This window comes from Lycium barbarum, chromosome 11 (assembly GCF_019175385.1).
Source record: "Lycium barbarum isolate Lr01 chromosome 11, ASM1917538v2, whole genome shotgun sequence".
NCBI classification, from domain to species: Eukaryota; Viridiplantae; Streptophyta; class Magnoliopsida; order Solanales; family Solanaceae; genus Lycium; species Lycium barbarum.
Window position 1 is genome coordinate 28701865 of NC_083347.1, and position 21629 is coordinate 28723493.

The 21629-nt window shown below is 35.8% G+C and overlaps 1 protein-coding gene across 1 annotated transcript; it reads left to right on the plus strand.

Moving 5' to 3' along the window:
* Positions 1-11152: 11152 nt before the first annotated feature.
* On the plus strand, positions 11153-19763 carry LOC132617186 (zinc transporter 5-like). The gene is made up of 3 exons (XM_060332133.1): positions 11153-11901; positions 12577-12726; positions 19284-19763. Exons 1-3 carry the CDS (start codon positions 11347-11349, stop codon positions 19587-19589), a joined length of 1011 nt encoding a protein of 336 aa, XP_060188116.1. The 5' UTR covers positions 11153-11346; the 3' UTR covers positions 19590-19763.
* The last annotated feature ends 1866 nt before the right edge of the window (positions 19764-21629 follow it).

The window sequence follows — 21629 nt, forward strand, 5'->3', positions numbered from 1 at the left end:
TTGCTTTCGAAACTTCGAAAGAAAATTTGAAAAGATTTTCCAAATATTTGAAAAAGAAAAAAAAAAGTTAACCTTTTTGCAAAACCTATCAATCAAAAGGTATTAAAGCCAGCTGCGCAAGATTAATTAACCAGCCCTCAAAACTTTAAAGATTATTTGGCCACGAATTTTCATCTTATTTTAAAAACAAACGAAGGAAGTACTTCTATATTAATTTACACTAGTTCCTTAATGATGTTACTATGTTTTAATACTACATCATAAGATTGAACAAGTAAACAGAGAAAAAAAACGGCTTCACAACATTCACCCTAGTCACATTGGGACCCTGTGAACAAGGAAAAAAATTCTTTACAACATTCACCATGCCGCTAGTACTTGTACGTGGAACTATTCGTTAGATTTCATGAAGTAATTCTAACAATAATTCAGAAAATAACTCATTTTTTAAGAAAATACTTTTTTTGAAAATGTTTTCCAATGTTTGGTTACAAAAATATAAAAACTATCTTTGGAAAAAATATTTCTTAAATATTGATACTAAATATTGCAAACCTAATAATGTTATGATGATTTTTTTTTTGGTTTGAAAATTGATAATAATATCCAAGTATTGATTAAAACAATTATATGAAGTTAAGAATTGATATAATTTTGAAAGAATGACTTCCACATAAAAGTTAGGGAAGCCATTTTCCCCTTGGAAAATGTTTCTCTGAAATACTCCCAGTGATACGATTTTACTTGGCATAAAATTTAACAAAGGAAGAAAGACTTTTGAAATTTATGATCTAAACAAAATCTTGGATAAATGTATGGATATAAATCATTTCAATAGAGGTATAAGGGAAATTTTAGAGTTAAGTTCTTTCTAATTATAAAAAGATGACATTTGTTTTTACCTACTAAAAAAGACCACTTAAATTGAGACAGAGGGAGTAATATTTTTTGACGATCAAAAACCAAATTTTTTTATTTTTTATTTTATGAAAAGATAATTTCCAAATATAACAAACACAACCCTGTATATGGAAGAATCTCAGTATGTTTTTTGCCCCGACAAGATTTTCATATAAGTAGTTTGATAATAATTGATTGACACTAATAGCCTGTTTGACCAAGTTTATTTTTCCCCCAAAAGTATTTATTTTTTCAATAAGTGTTTATTTTAAAAAAAGTGAGGTGTTTAGCCAAGCTTTTGGGATAAAATAAGTGTTTTTGGGGAGTAGCAGAAACAATTTTTCAGAAGCTAAAAAAAATAACTTTTGCCTAAAAATACTTTTTTGAAAAGTACTTTTGAGAAAATACACATAGAAGCACTTTTTAAAAGCTTGGCCAAACACTAATTACTGCTCAAAAGTACTTTTTAAATTAATTGGCCAAACACAAACTACTTTTAGCAAAAAATATTTTTTAAAAAAATACTTTTAAACTTTTTAAAATAAGTTATTTTTAGAAGCTTGAACAAACAATCTATAACACTGACGCGTTTTGATCCGCAAAGAATTTTTTGGAAGTCTACGGCACGCCTTTTCAAGTCTTTTATTCATATTGTGGAGCTGAGTTCAATAGAAAGAAAAAGTGACATAATAATAATAATAATAATAATAATAATAATAATTTATTTTTTGTTAAGTAATAACAAAATGATTTGTTTGCAAGGATAAAGCATGAAGTCTACACTTACATGAATTTCTACTGGCACTATTAAGGACAGAGGTTTTTTTTCACCTACACTCATTGAAACATTTGTGTTATAAAACATATTTTTTCCACCTCATTTTCACCGAACCAGCTCACTAGGAAAATGCATGGTGGGAACAGGTTCCTGCTGAAACGCTGAGACACTTCTTAATTTTTTTTGTGTGAAAATATTACTATTTAGGTTTTTTCCAGCAATATTCAATGAGAATAACCACTGAACATGTTTCAATGAAGAGTTTCAGTGTGAAAATAATGACTTTTTAGTAATGTGGTAAACTCGATCCTAATAGTTTAAAGTGGTAAATTTGATCAACTTGTTTGACCAAAATCCAGTTGATGGTTATGATCCTCTTACTCTCTAGGCTGGGATTTGGATATCGAAACTAACTAATTCTTTACTGAAGCTCCCTTTAATTGCTAAAGCTTCTAAACGAAAATAATCAAGCAGAGTCAAAATTTCAGACGACAACAACAACAATAATATACCCGGTGTAATTTCTCAAGTGGGGTTTGAGGAGGGTAAAGTGTACGCAGATCTTATTCCTATCTTGAAAGATAGAGAGACTGTTTTTTATAGACAAGAATCAAAAAATGCAAAAAAAAAAAGGTCAAAGTTAAGATTTCAATATCATGGGTTTGATTCGAAATTAATAGGCTATTTGATTTATTAAGTTCGAAATCTTTATTTATAGCTATTTGGTGAGGTTTTTACGTATAAGTAAAGTTAATGGGTACGAATCAACTTATGCACTACATTTGTCTCTGCGATCAAACGGGCATACCTAGTTTCAGAATGAAGACTAAGGCTATTTTCATTCCCTCAATGTAAAGTTATAGGATGAAAATAATTTCTATTTTGAAAGCTCAAATGTACTATTTCCTCCTTCCTAATTTATGTGATGCATGATGTTTGATTAGGTAGGGAGTTTAAGAATGAAAAAAAGAAATTCAAAATTTGTGGTTTAAAATAAGTCATAGATATTGCGTGACTATACATCATCTCATCAAGGAAAAAATGAGAAGTTTAAAGTTAAATTGTTATCTAATGGACTTCATTTAGTCCCTTAACTTCCACTAAAGCAACTCTTCTAAGCTAACTTTAGCCAAAAAATATAAAAAAAATCTCAAAGAACTACCTACCAAATGCTTCTTGAATAAGCGAATTTTGGCATAACTCCAAACATCTCTTACAAATATTAAACCAAATGCAGAACTTTAGTAAGAATTCTAAACTTATTAAGACCGGATGTGACCGGATCAGTTTGTCCGATCATGTCGGTGGAAACTTTATTCTAGTCTAATTTTAATAAGTTTGGTCCATTTATGGTGAATTTGTAATTATGGTAATATAGAAATTGTAGTTCTTTTAGAATAGGGTTACCTTATTAGACTAGGGTAAGGAGGACCTTACTTGTATATAAGGAGGTCAATATGATGAATACACAGCAAAAAAAAAAAAAAAAAAAATCTTCCATTATTCTTGTCTCTTTAAATTCTCGTCCATGTCTCAATTTTAACATAGTATCAGAGCCACATTAGAAAGAACACAAAACCTAAAACAATGGAAGGTGGCGGAGAAATCGACGATAAAGGCAAAGGAATCGCCAGAGAAAAAACAAAACACAAAGAAAAACAATCTCTGTTTATGGCATTACATCAAATGATAACCCTGAAATTGTGGTCACACAAGTCCAATTGAAGGGTGAAAATTATGAAGAATGGGCTAGATTCATCGGGACAACCCTAAGAGTAAGGAAGAAATTCAGCTTCGTTAACGGTACGATCAAGAAGCCGGATGACGAGTCACTAGACTTGGAAGATTGGTGGACTATAATCTCACTGTTAGTGTCGTGGATTCACAACACCATAGAACCAACATTTCACTCAACAATTTAACATAAAAAAAGCGGAAGCATTATGGACGAGCATCCGAGAGCGGTTCGCCGTTATCAATGACCCTCGGATGCAACAACTAAAGGTGGAACTAGCGGAGTGCAAGTAGAAGGTAAGAACCGTGGATTACTATGGAAAACTCACTAAGCTGTGGGAAGAATTGACGAATTACGAACAGATTCCTACTTGTAAGTGCGGAAAGTGCACGTGCAATCTAGAGATGGTCCTAGAAACCAAAATAGAAGAAGAAAAAGTGCATCTTTTCCTTATGGGATTGGATAAAGCAATGTATGGAACAGTGAGGTCGAATATATTGGCCCAGGAATCGTTGCCATCGTTAAATAAGGTTTATTCGAAGCTGGTGCAAGAAGAGCGTGCGAGTGGAATCACACGAAAAATGGAGGACCATGGTAAAACTATGGCTTTTTCCGTACAAGGGAGAAACACTTACCGTGATCAAGGTGAAAGGAAAAATGATGGTGCATTCTGCGCACATTGCAAGAGATCCGGACAAGTTGTGGACGGATGTTTTCGACTCATTAGCTATCTGGATTGGTGGCCAGGAAATAAAAAGGGAGACGAGAAAATCGGAGGAAGGGGTCGAGGACAACAACAACAGCAAAGGCGTGGATCGGAATATGGTCGTGGAAGATGAAGCTACTAGGCTAACGCCGTGGTTACCAAAGAAGGAACTCAGGCAGAGATGGGACAGGTGAACACATAGGGGACATGACCTCATAAGTTGAGCGAAGAAATCCAGAAGACTATGATTCACATGTTGAATTCCCTATGAATAAACCCGAATAGCGAGATGGATGGTAAGATCGGAAACTCATCCTGGATTATTGAATCCGGAGCTACCAACCATGTGACAGGTAATCCAAGGAACAGAGCGATCACCGGGACATACCTGAGTTTCCGGTTGGGCTTCCGGATGGAAGTAGCTCGGTGGCCACAAGAGAAGGAACAAGCAGGCTAAATAATCAGATCTGGTTGAAGGATATCCTTTACGTTTCGGACTTGACATGCAACCTGTGTCACAACTTATTGATCATTTAGATTGTGATGTAAAATTTAACAAAATTATGTGTGCTATACAAGACCCCACCACGAGGAAGCTGTTTGGAATGTGTGAGCATCAAGGTGGACTTTACTATTTCCGGAATGTGCCGCGGATATGAACTATAAAGGCGGAGGCAGTCGATTGGTTCGATGTTTGGCACAAACGTTAGGTTATCCTTCAGGACAAGTAACAAAGTCCATTACGGTATTAGGCTTAAAAGAGAGTAGTATTATATTAGATAAAGAATGTGATGTATGCCAATTGGCAAAGCAAACAATAGTGTTTTTCCTTTAAGTTATAATATATCTTCAGATACTTTTCATATGATTCATTTTGATTTATGGGGACCGTACAGAACCCCTTGTTCTTGTGGTGCTTTGTATTTTGTTCACGAGCAGTGTGGATTTTTCTTTTAGTCGATAAGAAAGAAGTGCCCCAAACACTGAAAATTTTCTTCGCCCTGGTAGATAGGCAGTTTGGTAAGAGGGTGAAGATTGTTAGAAGTGATAATGGAATTGAGTTCAAATATATGAAGACTTACTTCTTCGAACATGGAATTATTTTCCAAACATCTTGCACAGGGAAGCCATAGCAGAATGGAAGAGTCAAAAGAAAACACTGTCACATTCTTAATGTGGCGCGAGCATTGAGATTTTAGGATCATCTTTCGATCAAATACTGGGGAGAAAGTGTTTTAACTGTGACGTACTTGATCAATAGAACACCATCTTCGTCTCCCTATAAAGTTTTATGCAGGGAAGTGCACCGTTATGATCACTTAAGGGTGCAAGAGTCACTATGCTATGCACACAGAAAGGGAAGAACAAGGAACAAGTTTGAGAGTCAGAGTCGTGGTGTATCTTCTTAGGATACCCTACGAATAGAAGGGTTGGATATTGTATGACTTAGAGAACGAAGAATATTTAGTCTCATGAGATGTGGACTTCTACGAGACTAAGTTTCCCTTGATGAATATTTAGTCTCATGAGATGTGGACTTCTACGAGACTAAATTTCCCTTGATGAATATTTAGTCTCATGAGATGTGGACTTCTACGAGACTAAGTTTCCCTTTGCTATAGGATCAGGTAACTTGGTCGACAACATATAAGTGATCCCATAAGAAACAGAGGAAGAAAGTAACCAACACAATTTCAAAGAAGACCAGATTGATAATGTACGTACGAACGAAACTCGAATGGACGAAGTATGGACACCAGATACCGAGCCTACCGATCATCCAGAATTAGATCTGACAGATGCCGGATCCAAATAGAGAAAACATAGAGAAAGGTATCTGGGGCAACAAAATGCCAGTGGAGGAACAATTGGGTCGGGGTAAACGTCAGAAGCATGAATCGATTCGGTTGCGCGACTACGTCACTAAAACATTCCGGAAAGAAAGTCCATCAACACGTCTGCCAGATCCTCAACAACCTCAGGTGCGCCTTATCCTTTAGTTCACTATATATCTTGTGATTGTTTTTCCTTGCAACACCAAAGCTTCCTTGCAGCAATCACCATAGGAACCGAGCTAAAAACCTTCTCGGAGGCAATAAAAAAGGAACATTGGAGAAAAGTCCTGTAGCAAGAGATCCACGTATGTAACGTGTACATTAGAAACATTGCCACTAGATAAGAAATTGCTCGGTGTCGATGGGTGTACAAGATCAAGTATAACTCTGACAACACAATCAAGCGATATAAAGCTCGGTTGGTTATTTTCGAGAATAAACAGGAGGAATAAATTGACTACAATGAAACGTTTGCTCTGGTTGCTAAGGTAGTAACTGTTCGGACCTTCTTGACAGTTGCGGCTGCCCAAAATTTGGAGTTGCATCAGATGGATATTCATAATGCCTTTTTGCACAGTGACCTTACAAAGGAAGTTTATATGAAATTGCCACCAAAATTTCACGTTCCTGATCTGGGCCATGTATGTCGACTTCAGAAATTTTGGTATGGTTTGAAACAAGCCTCACGGTGCTGATTTGCAAAATTGTCAAGTGCTTTGATGAAATATGGGTTCAAACAGTCGTACTTAGATTATTCACTTTTCATGATTCACCGAGGAGGTATGCAACTTAACGTCTTAATCTATGTGGATGACTTGATTATCTCCGAAATGACCATAGTGCCATTGAACGATTTAAAGACTAAATGACCATAGTGTCATTGAACAGTTTAAAGACTATCTCTATGCATGTTTTCACATGAAAGATTTGGGTCCTCTGAAATATTTTTTGGGAGTTGAAGTTACACTTGGATCAACTAGGTTGTTTCTCTGTCAACAGAAATATGTCTTGGATATAATCTCTGAGTCTAACTTACTTGGAGCTAAAACAATCACTACTCCCATAGAACAAAATTACAATTTGGCGTTGGCCAACGGAGCCACTTCTGGAGACCCGGAACCATACCGACGTCTGATCGGTAGATTGATATACCGCAGCTTTACGCGACCTAAGTTGTCATATCGCGTGCATGTTCTGTGCCAATTCATCCAGCAACCGAAGGAAGCATACTGGAATGCGGCTCTCCGTATGGTGCGCTAGTTGAAGAAGACCCCAGGACAAGGCATTGTGATAAGAAAAGATTGTGATCTCTAGTTGTACGGATGGTGTGATTCGGACTGGGCGGGATGTCCGTTGACTCGAAAATCACTTACCGGTTGGTTTATCTCCCTCGGGAATTATCACCCATATCATAGAAAACCAAGAAGCAGCATATTGTTTCTGGCTCGCAACAGAGGTGGAATACCGATTAATAGCAATGACAGTTAGTGAATTGAAATGGTTAAAGGGAATTTTGCATAGTTTGGGCATTGAACATAAATCTCCGGTGAACTATGATAATCAAGAGACATTATTTATTGCAGGAAATCCGGTGTTTCACGAACGGACTAAACACATTGAAGTCGACTGCCACTCTGTCCGGGACGCATTGCAATCTAGGCATTCGGGACCCTCATGCTCCAACTTTAGGGTGGCAGGGTTATTGAGACCGCGTGTGACCGGTCACGTCGGTGAGTCGGTGAATCCCTAGGTCGGTGTGAACCCTATTCTAGTCTAATTGTAATGAGTTTGGTCTATTTACAATGAATTTGCAATTATGGTAATAGAATTTGTAGTTCTATTAGAATAGGTTACCTTATTAGACTAGGGTAAGGATGAGCTTACTTGTATATATAAGGAGGTCATTATGATGAATACAAAGCAAAAAAAATTCTCTCATTATTCTTGCCTCTCTAAATTCTCGTCTCAATCTCGATTTTAACAAAACTATAACTTAGCTATTCAGTTGAATCTATCTAACACTCAAGATTGATTCTTGCTTTGGCGCACAACTCTCAGTAAGTGCGTTACCTGTCAAGAATTAATCTTCCACAATATACAGACCATGTTAGCAGCAAAGGTTGGGGATAAGCATAACTAAAACGAAATCTACAAGCCTAGAGATTAAAGAAAGTGTAGTAAAGCTATACAATTTACAAATTGGTTAAATTTCATAGATGGTCACGTAACTATCACTGTTTTTTCATAAAAATCACTTAACTATCTTTCTAACACAAAAGTTAATCAACTTTGAGTATACTAACATAGAAGTCACTAAACCAAAAAGTACTAACTTTCCGGTGGATAACTCATTTTTTACTCCTTCTTTTTCTAATTCTAATAAATAGAAATTTAATTAAAACGAGTTATCCAATTCAGATATGAATGAATTTTATGAGTCCATCGTAGACTTACCAAAATCCAAGGTGAGAAATTTTTTGGTGAATAATTCAAAGTTTAATGTTAGACAAAGCCTAAACGTTACCAAATTTTAGTTAAATTCATAACTCTAAATATTAGAAAATATAATTAAACTATAATTTTATTTAATATAAATCTATTTTTAAAGGGTACTTAATTTGAATTGGACTTATTTTGTTCCGTCGCAGACTTACCAACAACAACAACATACCCAATGAAATTCCACAATGTGGGGTCTGGAGAGGGTACAGTGTACGCAGACCTTACCCCTATCTCGGAAGATAGGGAGGCTGTTTCCGTCGCAGACTTACCGAAACTCAAAATAGGAATTTTAAAGTTGAATTCATAGTATACAGTTAGACAAAGTCTAAATATTATTATAATGTTATCCAATATGGAATTATGAATTATTTAGTGGTCAAAATTTAATTTTAGTATATTGGACAAGTAAAAGAAATGGAAGAAGTACTAGAAAAATAATTAAATGACAATTTTACTTAACGTTAAATCTTTGAGTATACTGGACAAATAAAAATTATCGGAGAGAATATTAGGAAAATAATTAAGCTTAAAGGTTACTCAATTTGAATAGGAATAGAATTTCAGTCCACCACGGAGTACTTAATAAAACTCAATGTGGGAAATTATTCTTTCTGTTGCTCATATAGCTCTGGAAGCAACAGAAAGAGATGGTAAAGTCAGTCTCGTCCTTATACGACTATCTTTCCCTGTGATCAGAACGAATTAACAATTGTGTCACTCCGTATTTTTTCTGTAGTGAAGTCATACCGGCAAGGGACTGGAATCGAATGCAATAGCTTTTGCAAGTGGAGTCTCTGCTTGTTGAGTACTGGTTCCATAATAGTTCTCGATAAAAGAATAATCCTAAGGAATATAACACATCCCTTTCAAATAAAAGTTTAATTCTCCGGTTTAATGACTTTTGTGTTACTATACTAAAAGTTTAGTGACTTTTGTGCTAGAAAAGATAGTTAAGTGATTTTTGTGAAAAAAAGTATTCCTTCGGTCCCAAAAAAATTGTCTTTAAGGGCCCTTTTGTGTTCACTTTTTTCCGGAAAACGTTTTCACTTTATTTGGAAATCAACGTGTGACCATGGAAATTCCAAATACAACTGGAATTTGAAAAACACCAAAAAACTTGTTTTCACTTTTTTCACTTTCAATACATTCAAATAACTAAATAGTCTTTACAAAAACTATAACCAAACACAACTCCATCTTCAACTCCAACTCCAAAATACCAAATAAAGTGAAAAATATTTGGGTTTCATGGCCAATCGCCTACTTCGTTTGACTTGACAAAACATTTATGAAATAAAAGAATAAAACTTTTAAAATGTGTGGTCCAAAATAAGCTTTCGATATTTGTGTCTATGTAAATCATGTCATAAAGTTAAATTGTTTCTAAATATCAAAATATGTCAATTTTTTAGGATAAACTAATAAAAAATGTAAAACAATCTTTTTGAAATGGAGAGGGTAATAGTTACATCATCATCTGTCAAATTTAGCCCTTACAAATCTTTACCCAATTCAACTTTCTTGCATAAACTGGACTCCCTTGTATCAACTAAGACCTCCCAAATACTCTTGTATTTTAGCGGCAACTAGGTGACAAAATACTTGAAACATCATTTTAGCCGCGAAAGTGACTTCTAGTACAAACGGGAGTATATGTTCCAGGCATAGTGAATGAACCACACAGGACATCCTTCAACTTTTAATAACTAATCAACCAACCAGCTACTTTGTTGGTTGATTGTCAAAACTGAAATTTAACACCAATACAATAATTTGTACCCACATAGTCAATTTTCTGCTTATACCCGCGTAGCCACATATATTCTGCAACAATGCTACACCCTTATACATTATTAAAAAGCATATATACACCTATCTAAATATTGTCTCTACCTTATATAAAAGTTTATAACAGTTTTTAAAAATGTATCTGCCTTGTCTAAAAATCTAAAACATGTTGCTAGCTATAGATAGAAACGTTTTATGCGATTTCAGATTGCAATTCTTGTTAAGAAAAAATAGTCCACATCTTCATGAAATGACTTCAAAATTTGTAGACAACCTCCATAAACTATTTTCAATAAGTCAAAACAACATCAACTCCTAATTTCTTACAAAAATCAAATTTGAACTCAAACCCACTTTTTCGAGCTTGTTCAAAAATGGTCACGAGTTACCTTTCTAATATCTGATTTTCGCCACCCAAATCTTAAAAAATCAATCCTCTAATCACAATTTGAGCTTCAAATACAACAATAAATTGAGTTTGTCAACTAATGATCGAGAGACAGATGAGTTGAGAAAAGAAATAAGGGATGTGATCTTACTTTCAAATTATATAAGATATGGGCTAATTCGAGTAATGTCTGAAAACATGGCTAGCTAATTTTGGTTAAAAGTTTGACCCAGGTGAGTGAGATTGTAAAAATATCTTCTTCTTGTACTCCCTTCGTTTCAATATTAACTTTTTATAGTCAGTTAAAAAAAAGTCTTTTTCTATATTTGATAACACTTTAATTTCAATATTTTACATGACACTGTAAAATATCACATAATGCAAAGAATATTTTGGTAGTTTAACACAATAAAACTCAAAATTATCCCATATATTTTTAAATTATGTATCTAGTCAAATAAGACACTTGAATTGAAACGGAGGAAATTATTTGTTTTTCAAGTTCATGAAAGATTATGAAGAAAAAAAAAAGTTAATGACTTTGAGTTCTATATAAATTGGCCAAGTTGTGCAACTCTTTCTTAGTTTTCTCTCAGGCCTTCTCCTTTTTGTTTTGTTCAACACTTCTTAAAGAAAGAGTCAATAAACGAGCGAAACTATCCATTGGGATTGAAGAGCTTCTTTTTGGTTTTCCATAAACATTTTAATTTAGACATGGCAAAATTCGAAAAGGTCATTTTTTGGTCCATTTTCTTGCTTCTTCCCACCATAGTATTAGGCATGTCTAATTGTACTTGTGATCCTGATGAAGGAGTAGTAAACAAAACCAAGGCACTTCATTATAAACTGGGAGCTATAGCTTCTATTTTGGTTGCTAGTGCAATTGGGGTGTGTATTCCAGTACTTGGAAAAGTAATTCCAGCATTAAGCCCTGAGAGGAATTTTTTCTTCATAATCAAAGCTTTCGCGGCTGGCGTGATCTTAGCCACAGGGTTTATACATGTACTTCCTGATGCATTTGATAAACTGACATCACCATGTTTGAAAGAACAACCGTGGGGAATTTTTCCTTTTAGTGGATTTGTGGCAATGGTTGCTGCAATGGGCACTCTCATGGTGGACACTTACGCAACTTCTTATTACAATAAGAAAAATGATGAAGGAGATAATCATGTTCACTCGCATGCCACAAATGGCCATGCACATATTTCAGAATCAATGATGAGTGGTTCTGATTCCAAGCTACTTCGTTATCGCGTTATCTCTCAAGTATTTTTTTTTAACCGTCACTATCTGTTATAATAAGTTACTTATCATTTTAGTTTATGATACTAATTATTACTATAATTATATATCTATATCTATATCTATTAAATGACTTGATAGTGTAACTGTATCTATTACTTAATGATTATTATAAGTCCAAAATCTCTTGCTATTTAATAAAAATAATACAAATTAGAAACGAACAAGGAAGGAAGGGAAAGGAATAATGGCAATGTGAGGATTGAACCTGTACTTATTGTGTGAGAGATTCCCTATTCAGTAACGTAAAAGAAAAGAATATCTTTTTCCTCCTTAGCTATAAACTGGTTTTTCAAATTGAAAATCTCAACTTTTTAAATCTTAGAAAGAAGGTTTTCATTTTACTTTTTGGTTCTCCATTAAGATTAATAATGAATTTTGCACAATATAAAGTTCAAGTTTGCCCTTTTCTTTACAATCTTCAGTAATCATCAATATCATGGACAAATACAATTTTCAATCGCATAGAGACTTGAGATATTTTTCTTTGTCCTACAAATTGTCGTCATCCATAAAGCATTTTTTCTGGATAATGTATACAAGGCGCTGAGCTCTTTTCACTGATAATTCTTGTTCCATACTTTTCACTGATAGTACGCAAATATTTTGTGTGAATAACATTTCTACTGGGGCATGCAGGTTTTGGAACTGGGAATAATTGTACACTCTGTGATTATTGGAATAGCTTTGGGTGCCTCTGAAGACCCCAATAAAGTAAGGTCTCTCATAGCTGCTTTGACTTTTCATCAATTTTTCGAGGGCATGGGACTTGGTGGATCCATTGCTCAGGTAATACCACTTTTTTTCTTTTCACTTATTTTTTTTCTTTTCTTTTTTTTTCTCTTCTAATTGTCATTATTCTGGGAATAAGGACTTGTCCAAACTAAATTTATAATTTAAAAATTGGGAAAGAAGGGATTCCTAGTCGCTCCAATTAAATTTAATAATGTACCAAGGATGTTCATGGGTTGGTTTGAGTCGGTTTTTGGTTAAAATAAAAATCAAACCAATTTAGTCGGATTTTTAGTTATTAAAACCAAATAAAATACATATCCATCAGTTTGATTCGCTTTGGTTAATTTTTTTGTTTTTTAAGAAACCTGATGATATTTCTCTTTCATTATTTTTCCTACGATTAGGAAAGACTTTTCCATCATTTTCTAACTTATAATCCGTTATTAATCATTTATTGTGGGATGTATAATTTTCTTGAATTATGCAAAATATGACTTAAGATCTACAAGCTTTAATCAAGTTAATAAAGTTTATAAGAAATACAACTTTATAGGTAAATCTCATACTCAGTTGTTTCTTTGGCTAAATGAGTTTGGATTCGTGGATTTCATTTAAGAAATGGGCTTGAGGTCTAAAGTTCATTAACCTAATAGAGATAAAAAAAAAAATTGATAAAAAAGTAAACAAAGTATTTAAAATTATTTATAAAAATGAATATATTGTATATATAATTATAAAAATTGTGTATATTTTATTGTCGGTATGGTTCGATTTTTTCTTCAGTTTATTTTTAATAAAACCAAGCCAAATCAAATATTATCAATCTTTAAATATTCAAAACCAAACCAAACCCAAAAAAATATCGATTTGATTTAATTTGCGGTTTGCACTACTAAAAACTCTCTATTTTTTTACTAAAAAATGTTCAGTGGTTATTTCCCACTGAATGTCTGTGGGAAAAACCTAAATTTATAGTAGTGTTTTCACACGAAAAAAATTAGGAAGTTTCACAGCGTTTCAATAGGAACCTGTTTCCCCCCATGGGTTTTCCGAGTGAACCGGTTCGGGGGAAAATCTTATTTTATAACACAAAATTTCAAATGAATGTCGGTGAGAAAAACCTCTGCTTATACTAGTGTTGGATTGATTTCCAACAAAACGGTGAACAACCTAATTATATACGTATCAATCCGTCCATTTAACACAAGAACTCTAACTCTGTCATGCCCCGAGAAGGAGCGTAGCAAGGTAGCATCAAGAGTGAAGCAAAGTAGCATCAGTACAAACAGATATATAGCCTCATAATCTGACACGGTCATACCTCGCTTTCGTAAATGAAGGAACTCATCTCTACGCTCATCCCTCAAAGTACGCGGCACGTACTTCTCCAAGAAGGCCTGATGGAACTGGGTCCAAGTAAGTGAAGGTGCACCAATAGGTCCGCTCTCAATAAAAGTCCTCCACCAAGTCTTCGCGTCGCCGCGAAACTGAAATGCCACATAATCAACCCTATGAGACTCCACAATACGAATCTTATAGAGCCTCTCATGCATCTCCATAATGAACTCATAAGCATCCTCACTACGCAAGCCAATGAACTTGGGCGGCTCCATCTTCAAGAACCTCCCAACAAGCTCCTGATCCTCAACGGTCAAAAGCTGGACTGCCACGGGTCTGCGAGCACTCTCAGAGACTGGAATACCACCTAAACGCGGGGCCATAGCAGCAACAGGATGCATCCCCATAGTCTGGCCTTGCTCAGGAGTCTGTACCCCCACTCGAGTCTGGGAACCACCTGGAATAGTGGCATACTCTACGATATGTTGTTCGTCCGGATGAAGAAGTACATGGGCCATGATATCTTGGAATGCCTGATCAGATATAGCATCGAGGTGAGTCAGGTCTGGTTTCTCACCTCCCCCGGCTGCCTGTGCTCTTTCGGGCTGGCACTTTGGAAAAGCTGAACGTGCTCGCCTCTGTCTAGCCACTAGGGCTCCACCCCTAGCCGGTCCAGCTCCAAGGCCTCTAGCTCGACCGCGGCCTCTCGGCTGTGCTCGTCCTCTGGTGCTTGCCCCCGACAACAGGCTCAGGCCCCTAGTCCCTCGCGATGTTAGCTTGGTTCTCACCATATGTGAGGGAATAGAAGTGGATCAGATACCAATTAGAAAAAGCCAGATACCAATTTGAATAAAGTAGCCTGAAGTAATGAAAGAATGTGAAGTTTCCTAAATGTACCTTAGCCTCTGGCAGATAGGTACGGAGCTCATTGTGCCGATCCACAAAACTGTACTAGACATGCTTTTGTACTTATAGATCGGGTAACCTAGGGCTCTGATACCGACTTGTCACTCCCCAACTTGGGGAACATGCGGGCGCCTACCATTTCCCACCTCGGTAGGCGAACTAGTTCTTTAATCAATAACCAGTCGTGATGCAGTAAACTCCACACCCAATAATAATAACATAATAGGTCTAGCATAAATAGGAAAATACTACAAGTGCGGAAATACATCAATCCCAAATCTGGTCTGAATGTTATAAGAGCTACTAATAATACAAGTTCGGAATAGTCAACATGTCTCCAAATAGAAATACTGTCTCGAAAATAGAAAAGACAAGTAAATAGAAGAATCTCCGGGTTGCAGAATCCATCAAGCAAGCTCACCCTAGAAACTCTAATAGGAAGCCTCGGGATCAACCTTGAGGAATGGATGACTCTCCAACATCGTACTCTACACTCATAGAAAGAGTAAAACAAGGTAGTATCAGTACAAAACCACGGTACTGAGTGGGCGTCATAGGCCGACAACAGTTAGAAAATCATATATATAAGAAAGAGACTGAAAAAATAGGCATGCTCACAATCAGATAAACTCAACACGGTCCAAATATTAAAGCCGGTACCAAATCATCAAGTCTAGTATATCACCTCAAATTCCACAATAAGTCTGAAAGACAATCTTAAGAACCACTGACAATTACTCGTATCACCAAAGATCAACCAACAAGTCCAAAACAATGTCGTAAGTAAATATGAGACGAATACAATGCAAATGCAATGATACACACACGCTTCGGGTGGAATATCTCATCGCCGCGACAGTCATGACCCATGGCAGACCGCTAAGTCCATGTTCCTGCTGCGAAACGCACAGCCCAATCCAATAGTCAGTGTTGCGGAATATGTAACTCGGTCCCAATCAATGTTGCGGTATGTGCAACCCGATCCAAGTAAGTGTTGTGGCTCGCAACCCGGTCCCAAAATATGTATAAATGAGTGACTGCATGATAACAATGCCAACAGGAATATATGAATCAATGGTGGCACACATGGACACAAATCTCACTCACAATATCAATATTATAACCTTTCTCTCCTTTCCGACAACCTCAATCATGATAAATATTCTTTCCAACACACAAGTAATCACTAAGCATTAACTCTAGAATCAATCACGTGGCGACAAGCCAACAACTCACAAATAATCAACAACTCAATAGAACACAATAAGGCGACAAGCCCAAGTCAACAACAGTACCATTCTAAATATTTCATCTCGACTTCATACCTGAAGGTTTACATGCTTTCTCCAATAATCACCAACTATACATATGATCCGCTAACCGAAGTCTAACTAAAAGGTAAGCTATAACCTACCTGGAAAGCCGAACAAGAGCCACGAACCGTCACACCTTGGCCTTGCCCTTTCGTAGTGCCTCCAAGCACTCAAAGTCTATTCATAATCGAATTCTATATTAAAAACCACGAATAACGACACCTATATTGCTATACTTCTATTTAGGTCAAATTCTAACCCAAGGAATTTGGAGAAACGGGCCCACAAGGGTAAAACGAGAAATTGAAAGATGAAACATGCAATTCAAGCTCTAGGTGGTCAAACCCTCTAATCATTTGCTAAAACAACTCAAGATTAAGCATAATTCGAATTTAAAGCAAAACCCCCAAATTTTGGGATGAACCCTAATGCTTCAATCCTCAAATTGACCATTAATAATGGACTTAACAAGGAATTTATCAAATTCTATGGTTATACCAGTCAATTTTACTACTAATTTCCATTTTGGAAGTCTAAACCCATTTCCAGAATTTTAACACAAGACTCATCTTCTCTATTTAGATTCTAGTGATTCTAAGCATGGAATAGAGATCTAGGAAGGTAAATGATGAAGGCTAGGTTCATAGATCTTACCTCCAAGAATATTCGGTCCGCAAGTCGCTCTATTCTCCCAAAGAGTGCTTAGAAAAGTGATGAGAAGAAGTGATAGAGTATAAGGGTTTTAACTTGAGAAAAAGGAAATAAATCTGCCCAACAATGGCTGCAGCGGTCATGGGAGCCGCTGCGGCGCATGCTATGGTGCCCACATGGCCCGCTACGGCGCCTATCACAAAAATGCACAGGCCGCTATAGCGGCAAGTATACGGCTACGGCAACTAGTCACCAAAACACCTTAGTCTGCTACGGCCGTCTACCCAGCGCTATAGCGGGACCGCTACGACATTTATAGTGTCGATGCAGTGCCTACACCAAATATCAGAAAGTTCTGGCTTTGACCAATCTCAACCCGAAATTCGACTATCACCCGAGGCCCTACAAATACAAAACAAAATGCAAACACACATAAAAACACGTTACAAACTCAGCTGTGGCCTCGGATTTCCCAACGGAGGTCTATTTGACCAAGTCAACCCCCAATGGCCTAAAGCCAAGTTTCCAACCCAAGTTCCAAAACGCTCCCAATTGCATTGGGAACCAAACCGAACACACTACCAAGTCACAAATGACTATCCGGACCTCTGGGAATCGACGAAATTCCGAAAAAGGTCCATTTACTCAAAAGTCAACTTTGAGTCAAACAAATTCTACTTTAAGGCTCAAACCTCCAAAAGTCACCCCAAAACCCGCCCGATGACCCCGGGAAAGGATCAACAGGGGTAAAAGGATCATTAGCACTATAACAACCAATCGGATCGTTACAAACTCTATGTTGTGACAGTAGATTGTTTTGGGTTCATTCCATTTACTGTATGAGAAATTGAAAGAGTGCTCACCGCTTGTACTCTTGTCTAGCTTTTGACAAACTCTTTAATTTGTCCAAATGCCTACTTACAAAACTTTTGCCAATCAAAAAGATTTAGTGTGTACGTATTATGCATGACAAAATTCTAGATCCGACTTCTCTTTATTACATTTTTTTAGTATTTTCTCTAAGTGCATGTTTAGATGAGGAGCACTTATCCTGTTCAAAATTTAAGAAATTTAGATTAAACAAATTTAATATGCATCCTAACCTTAGTGAAGTGATATATTTGAGGAAAATACTGTTGGGACCGAAATAATCAGGGCATCATGCGAAAGCTAATAATTGCAAATCTTGAATGACGATAAATTAGACGACAAAGAAAATATACTAAAAACGCATAATACTATAATATAGTTTGGTCAATTGACCTACATATTGAAAAAGTAATATAAAAACAGAAAAACTATTGAGAAATAATCTCCCCCTAAACGAGACTCTTTAATGACTACATTGTGGATGCCCTTTCTACCAAGAAAAGATGAAAACCTTTTTGAAATAAAACACAATTATGGTTATAATCCAAATACAGTAGGAAATTCAGGGCAAACCCTAAAAAATCTCCCCTTGTCCTGAATTTTCTGGAAAAATAATCTTCATCTTCCTTCTTCACATAATCTTTCATCACCGCTGCTTGCCATGGTTAAAAATGGTTTAAAAAATATTTTATCTTTACTTTTAAAGCTGTAACAGCAGGAATGTTGAAAATATGATTGAAATTTATCTCCACATGTAGAACTCCGGACAAAATCTTCATTATCGCGAAATCCGTTGCAGCTTGATTTGAACTGGCCGCCTTGAACATGTCTTCAAACTCGTTGAACCATTTGTTGAACCACTAGCTCAGATACCACTTGTTGGGATCAAAATAATCAGGGCGTCATGCGGAAGCTAATAATTGCAAGCCTTAAATGACAATAAATCAGACGACAAAGAAAATATACTAAAAACGCATAATATTATAATATGGTTTGATTAATTGACCTACATATTAAAAAACTAATAAAAAAACATAAAAACTATTGAGAGAATAATCTCCCCCTAAACGAGACTCTTTAATGACTATATCGCGGATGCTATTCTGTGTTATTGTATGAGAAGAAAGATCTTTTATTTATAGAAATCTAAAACTTCTCCTCCACTAAAAGGATAGACATAGAAGAGTTCTTTTTTTTTTTATCAAGAAAACCTTTTAAAAATAAAACACAAATTATGTTGTAGAATTCAAATAAGGTAGGACATTTAGGACAAACCCTAGTAAATACTTTTCAACTTTGGTAAGAAAAATCTCTCATCCACAAATTCTGGACCCAGTATGTGAATTTAGTTTATTCACATACTGCCACTTGGTAATAAAATCTCGTTTGTTTGCCGACCAAAAGAATATCCTAACTTGGATACAGTGGGCTAGCACTAGTACTTTTTCCATTTGTACTTTATGTACTTAATGACTTTAATTATGTTATGTACACTGATACAGTGATACTTTAATTTTCTTTTGTCATTTTTAGGCAAAATTCAAGTCTCTTGCAGTGTCAATAATGACTTTACTTTTCTCTCTCACAACTCCAATTGGAATTGCAATTGGAATAGGAATAACAAACGGTTATAATGAACACGGTCAAAAGGCTCTCATTGTGGAAGGAGTATTTAATTCAGCTTCAGCTGGTATCTTGATTTATATGGCACTAGTTGATCTTTTAGCTGCCGATTTTATGCATCCAAGAATGCAATGCAATGGAAAGCTTCAATTAGGGGCTAATGTTTCTCTTCTATTTGGTGCTGGACTCATGTCTCTCATGGCCAAATGGGCTTAATTGATCAACGCAGGTTATTATCCATTTCATATTTTTGTCTTTTGCTTTCACTGCATGTTCTATTGGCAGTACTCAGTTATACAAAATATGATTGTAAATATTTTTGAATTACATTTCCTCATACTATATGACATCTGGTTGATATGTTTTGCTTACACAAAATATTTTACTTTCTTATGTGCCTAATGTGCTTTGGAACGTGTTGATTGAGACCAACTGTAGCACTCCGTAATTCGGGTTAGGTTTGAATCAATTGAGAGAGTGATAATGTGACGTTTTAGCTATAAGTCCTATCGAAATAAGTTTGGGTGAAGATGTTGTCTTAAGATCAAGACGAATAATGAAGTGCATAAAATTTTTTAGTATCGATAAAGTTCACGATAGGCTTGACTTTGAGCGAGTATAATTCATAGATCTATTGAGAACCTGGAAAAAACGTAAACTATGAAAGTGGTAGCTTTCTAAAATATTTTCTAACGATATAAAGAATAGCTCAATCGGACATCGATATGAGAATTAATGCACAATTTACCGAACGCTGGCGACTCAACCGAAAATAAGACGTGTGTGATGCGCCTGGCCAAGTTTCCAGCGTGGGAGAAAATCGGACGGCTTGGCAAAATAAGCCTGGCACGCCACTCTAGGCCAATTTTGTCTTGTCTCTATTTTGCAGAATTTTATGTATCTCCGACTTCGTAAAACCTTTCCCACTTCGTTCTAAACCGAATTTTTAGGGAGAAAACACCCTAGAAAAATATGTTTGGTAGCGTTTTTAGCAGGATTTGAGGTATGTCTATTTTTGAAAACCCTCTTTTGATTTATGTCTTCTTCGAAAATCCGTTTTTACTATAAATGTGATTTGTATGTCTCTTTTGAACTTACTTTTTGACTTTGAAGATGTTTTTGAACAAGGATTCATGTGTGTGTGAGGTCAAGCCTGCATCGAACCTTTGAGTATACTACATATTAGTGATGATTTAACTTGATTTTGAAAGTGATGATCTGCAAACTACTTTGCCCTTGATATGTGATGATCCAACTTATTTCTAAAGTGATAATCTTTAAATGTGATTTGCCCCTATTATGGGATGATTTAACTTGCTTTCTAAAGTATTGGTTTTTAACGTGTTTTGCCCTATGAATGGGTTTCGTTAAATTGAAATGAATTAATGATTTGAACATGGTTTTAAATCGATTTATGATACCTCCATTAACGAGAAAATGATAAAAGAAACGACTTAGGATAATAAGACATGATTGATGATTCAACTAGCATTCCATGACTTGTAACTATTTGTGTTTGGTCCTATATGGGCAAGTTGTGACAATCCAGAGGACGATTAGCCATTATGGATCCTAACGTATCGCTTTTGAGCATTGCTGTGTTAGTCAGAGGACGATTGACCGTCGTGGATTTTTAGCCCCGATGCATCTATGATTAACGGGATCCTAAAGTGGCTCTATCAATTTTGTTGTGTCGGTCGAGAAGACGATTGACCGTTGTGGATTGATAGCCACGGTGAATCAATGATTAATGGGATCCTAAAGTGGCTCTCTCAGTTTTGTTGTGTCAATCCAAAGGACGATTGACTTTCTTAGGTTGATAGCCCCGGTGCAGTTATTGGTTGTTTGCCCATGAGTTGGCATGTTGATGATCTTGATTTCATAAAGGAAGGATTTAATATGATAAACAACATGATAAATCGAAATTCACTATTTCTTCATTACTGATTTAAACTGGATTTTCATGATTTACTATGCTTACTGGTTTATTATCCTTATTGGCACGATATGATGCTTTTGAACATAATGAACATAAATTGTCTTATTTCTCCGTTAATTAATTTACGGAGTTTCGTCAGTTACTCTATCACTGATTTTGTATTGATTTACGATAATTGTTTCGTAATATCTGTTATTATGATTACTTTTATTATATCGACTATTGTCCCTTAAACACTCACTTAGTACCCTACCATTGTGGTTTTTGATGGTATGTTAGGAAGAGGAGAAGTGCAAGTACAGTACTTGCTGCTTTCG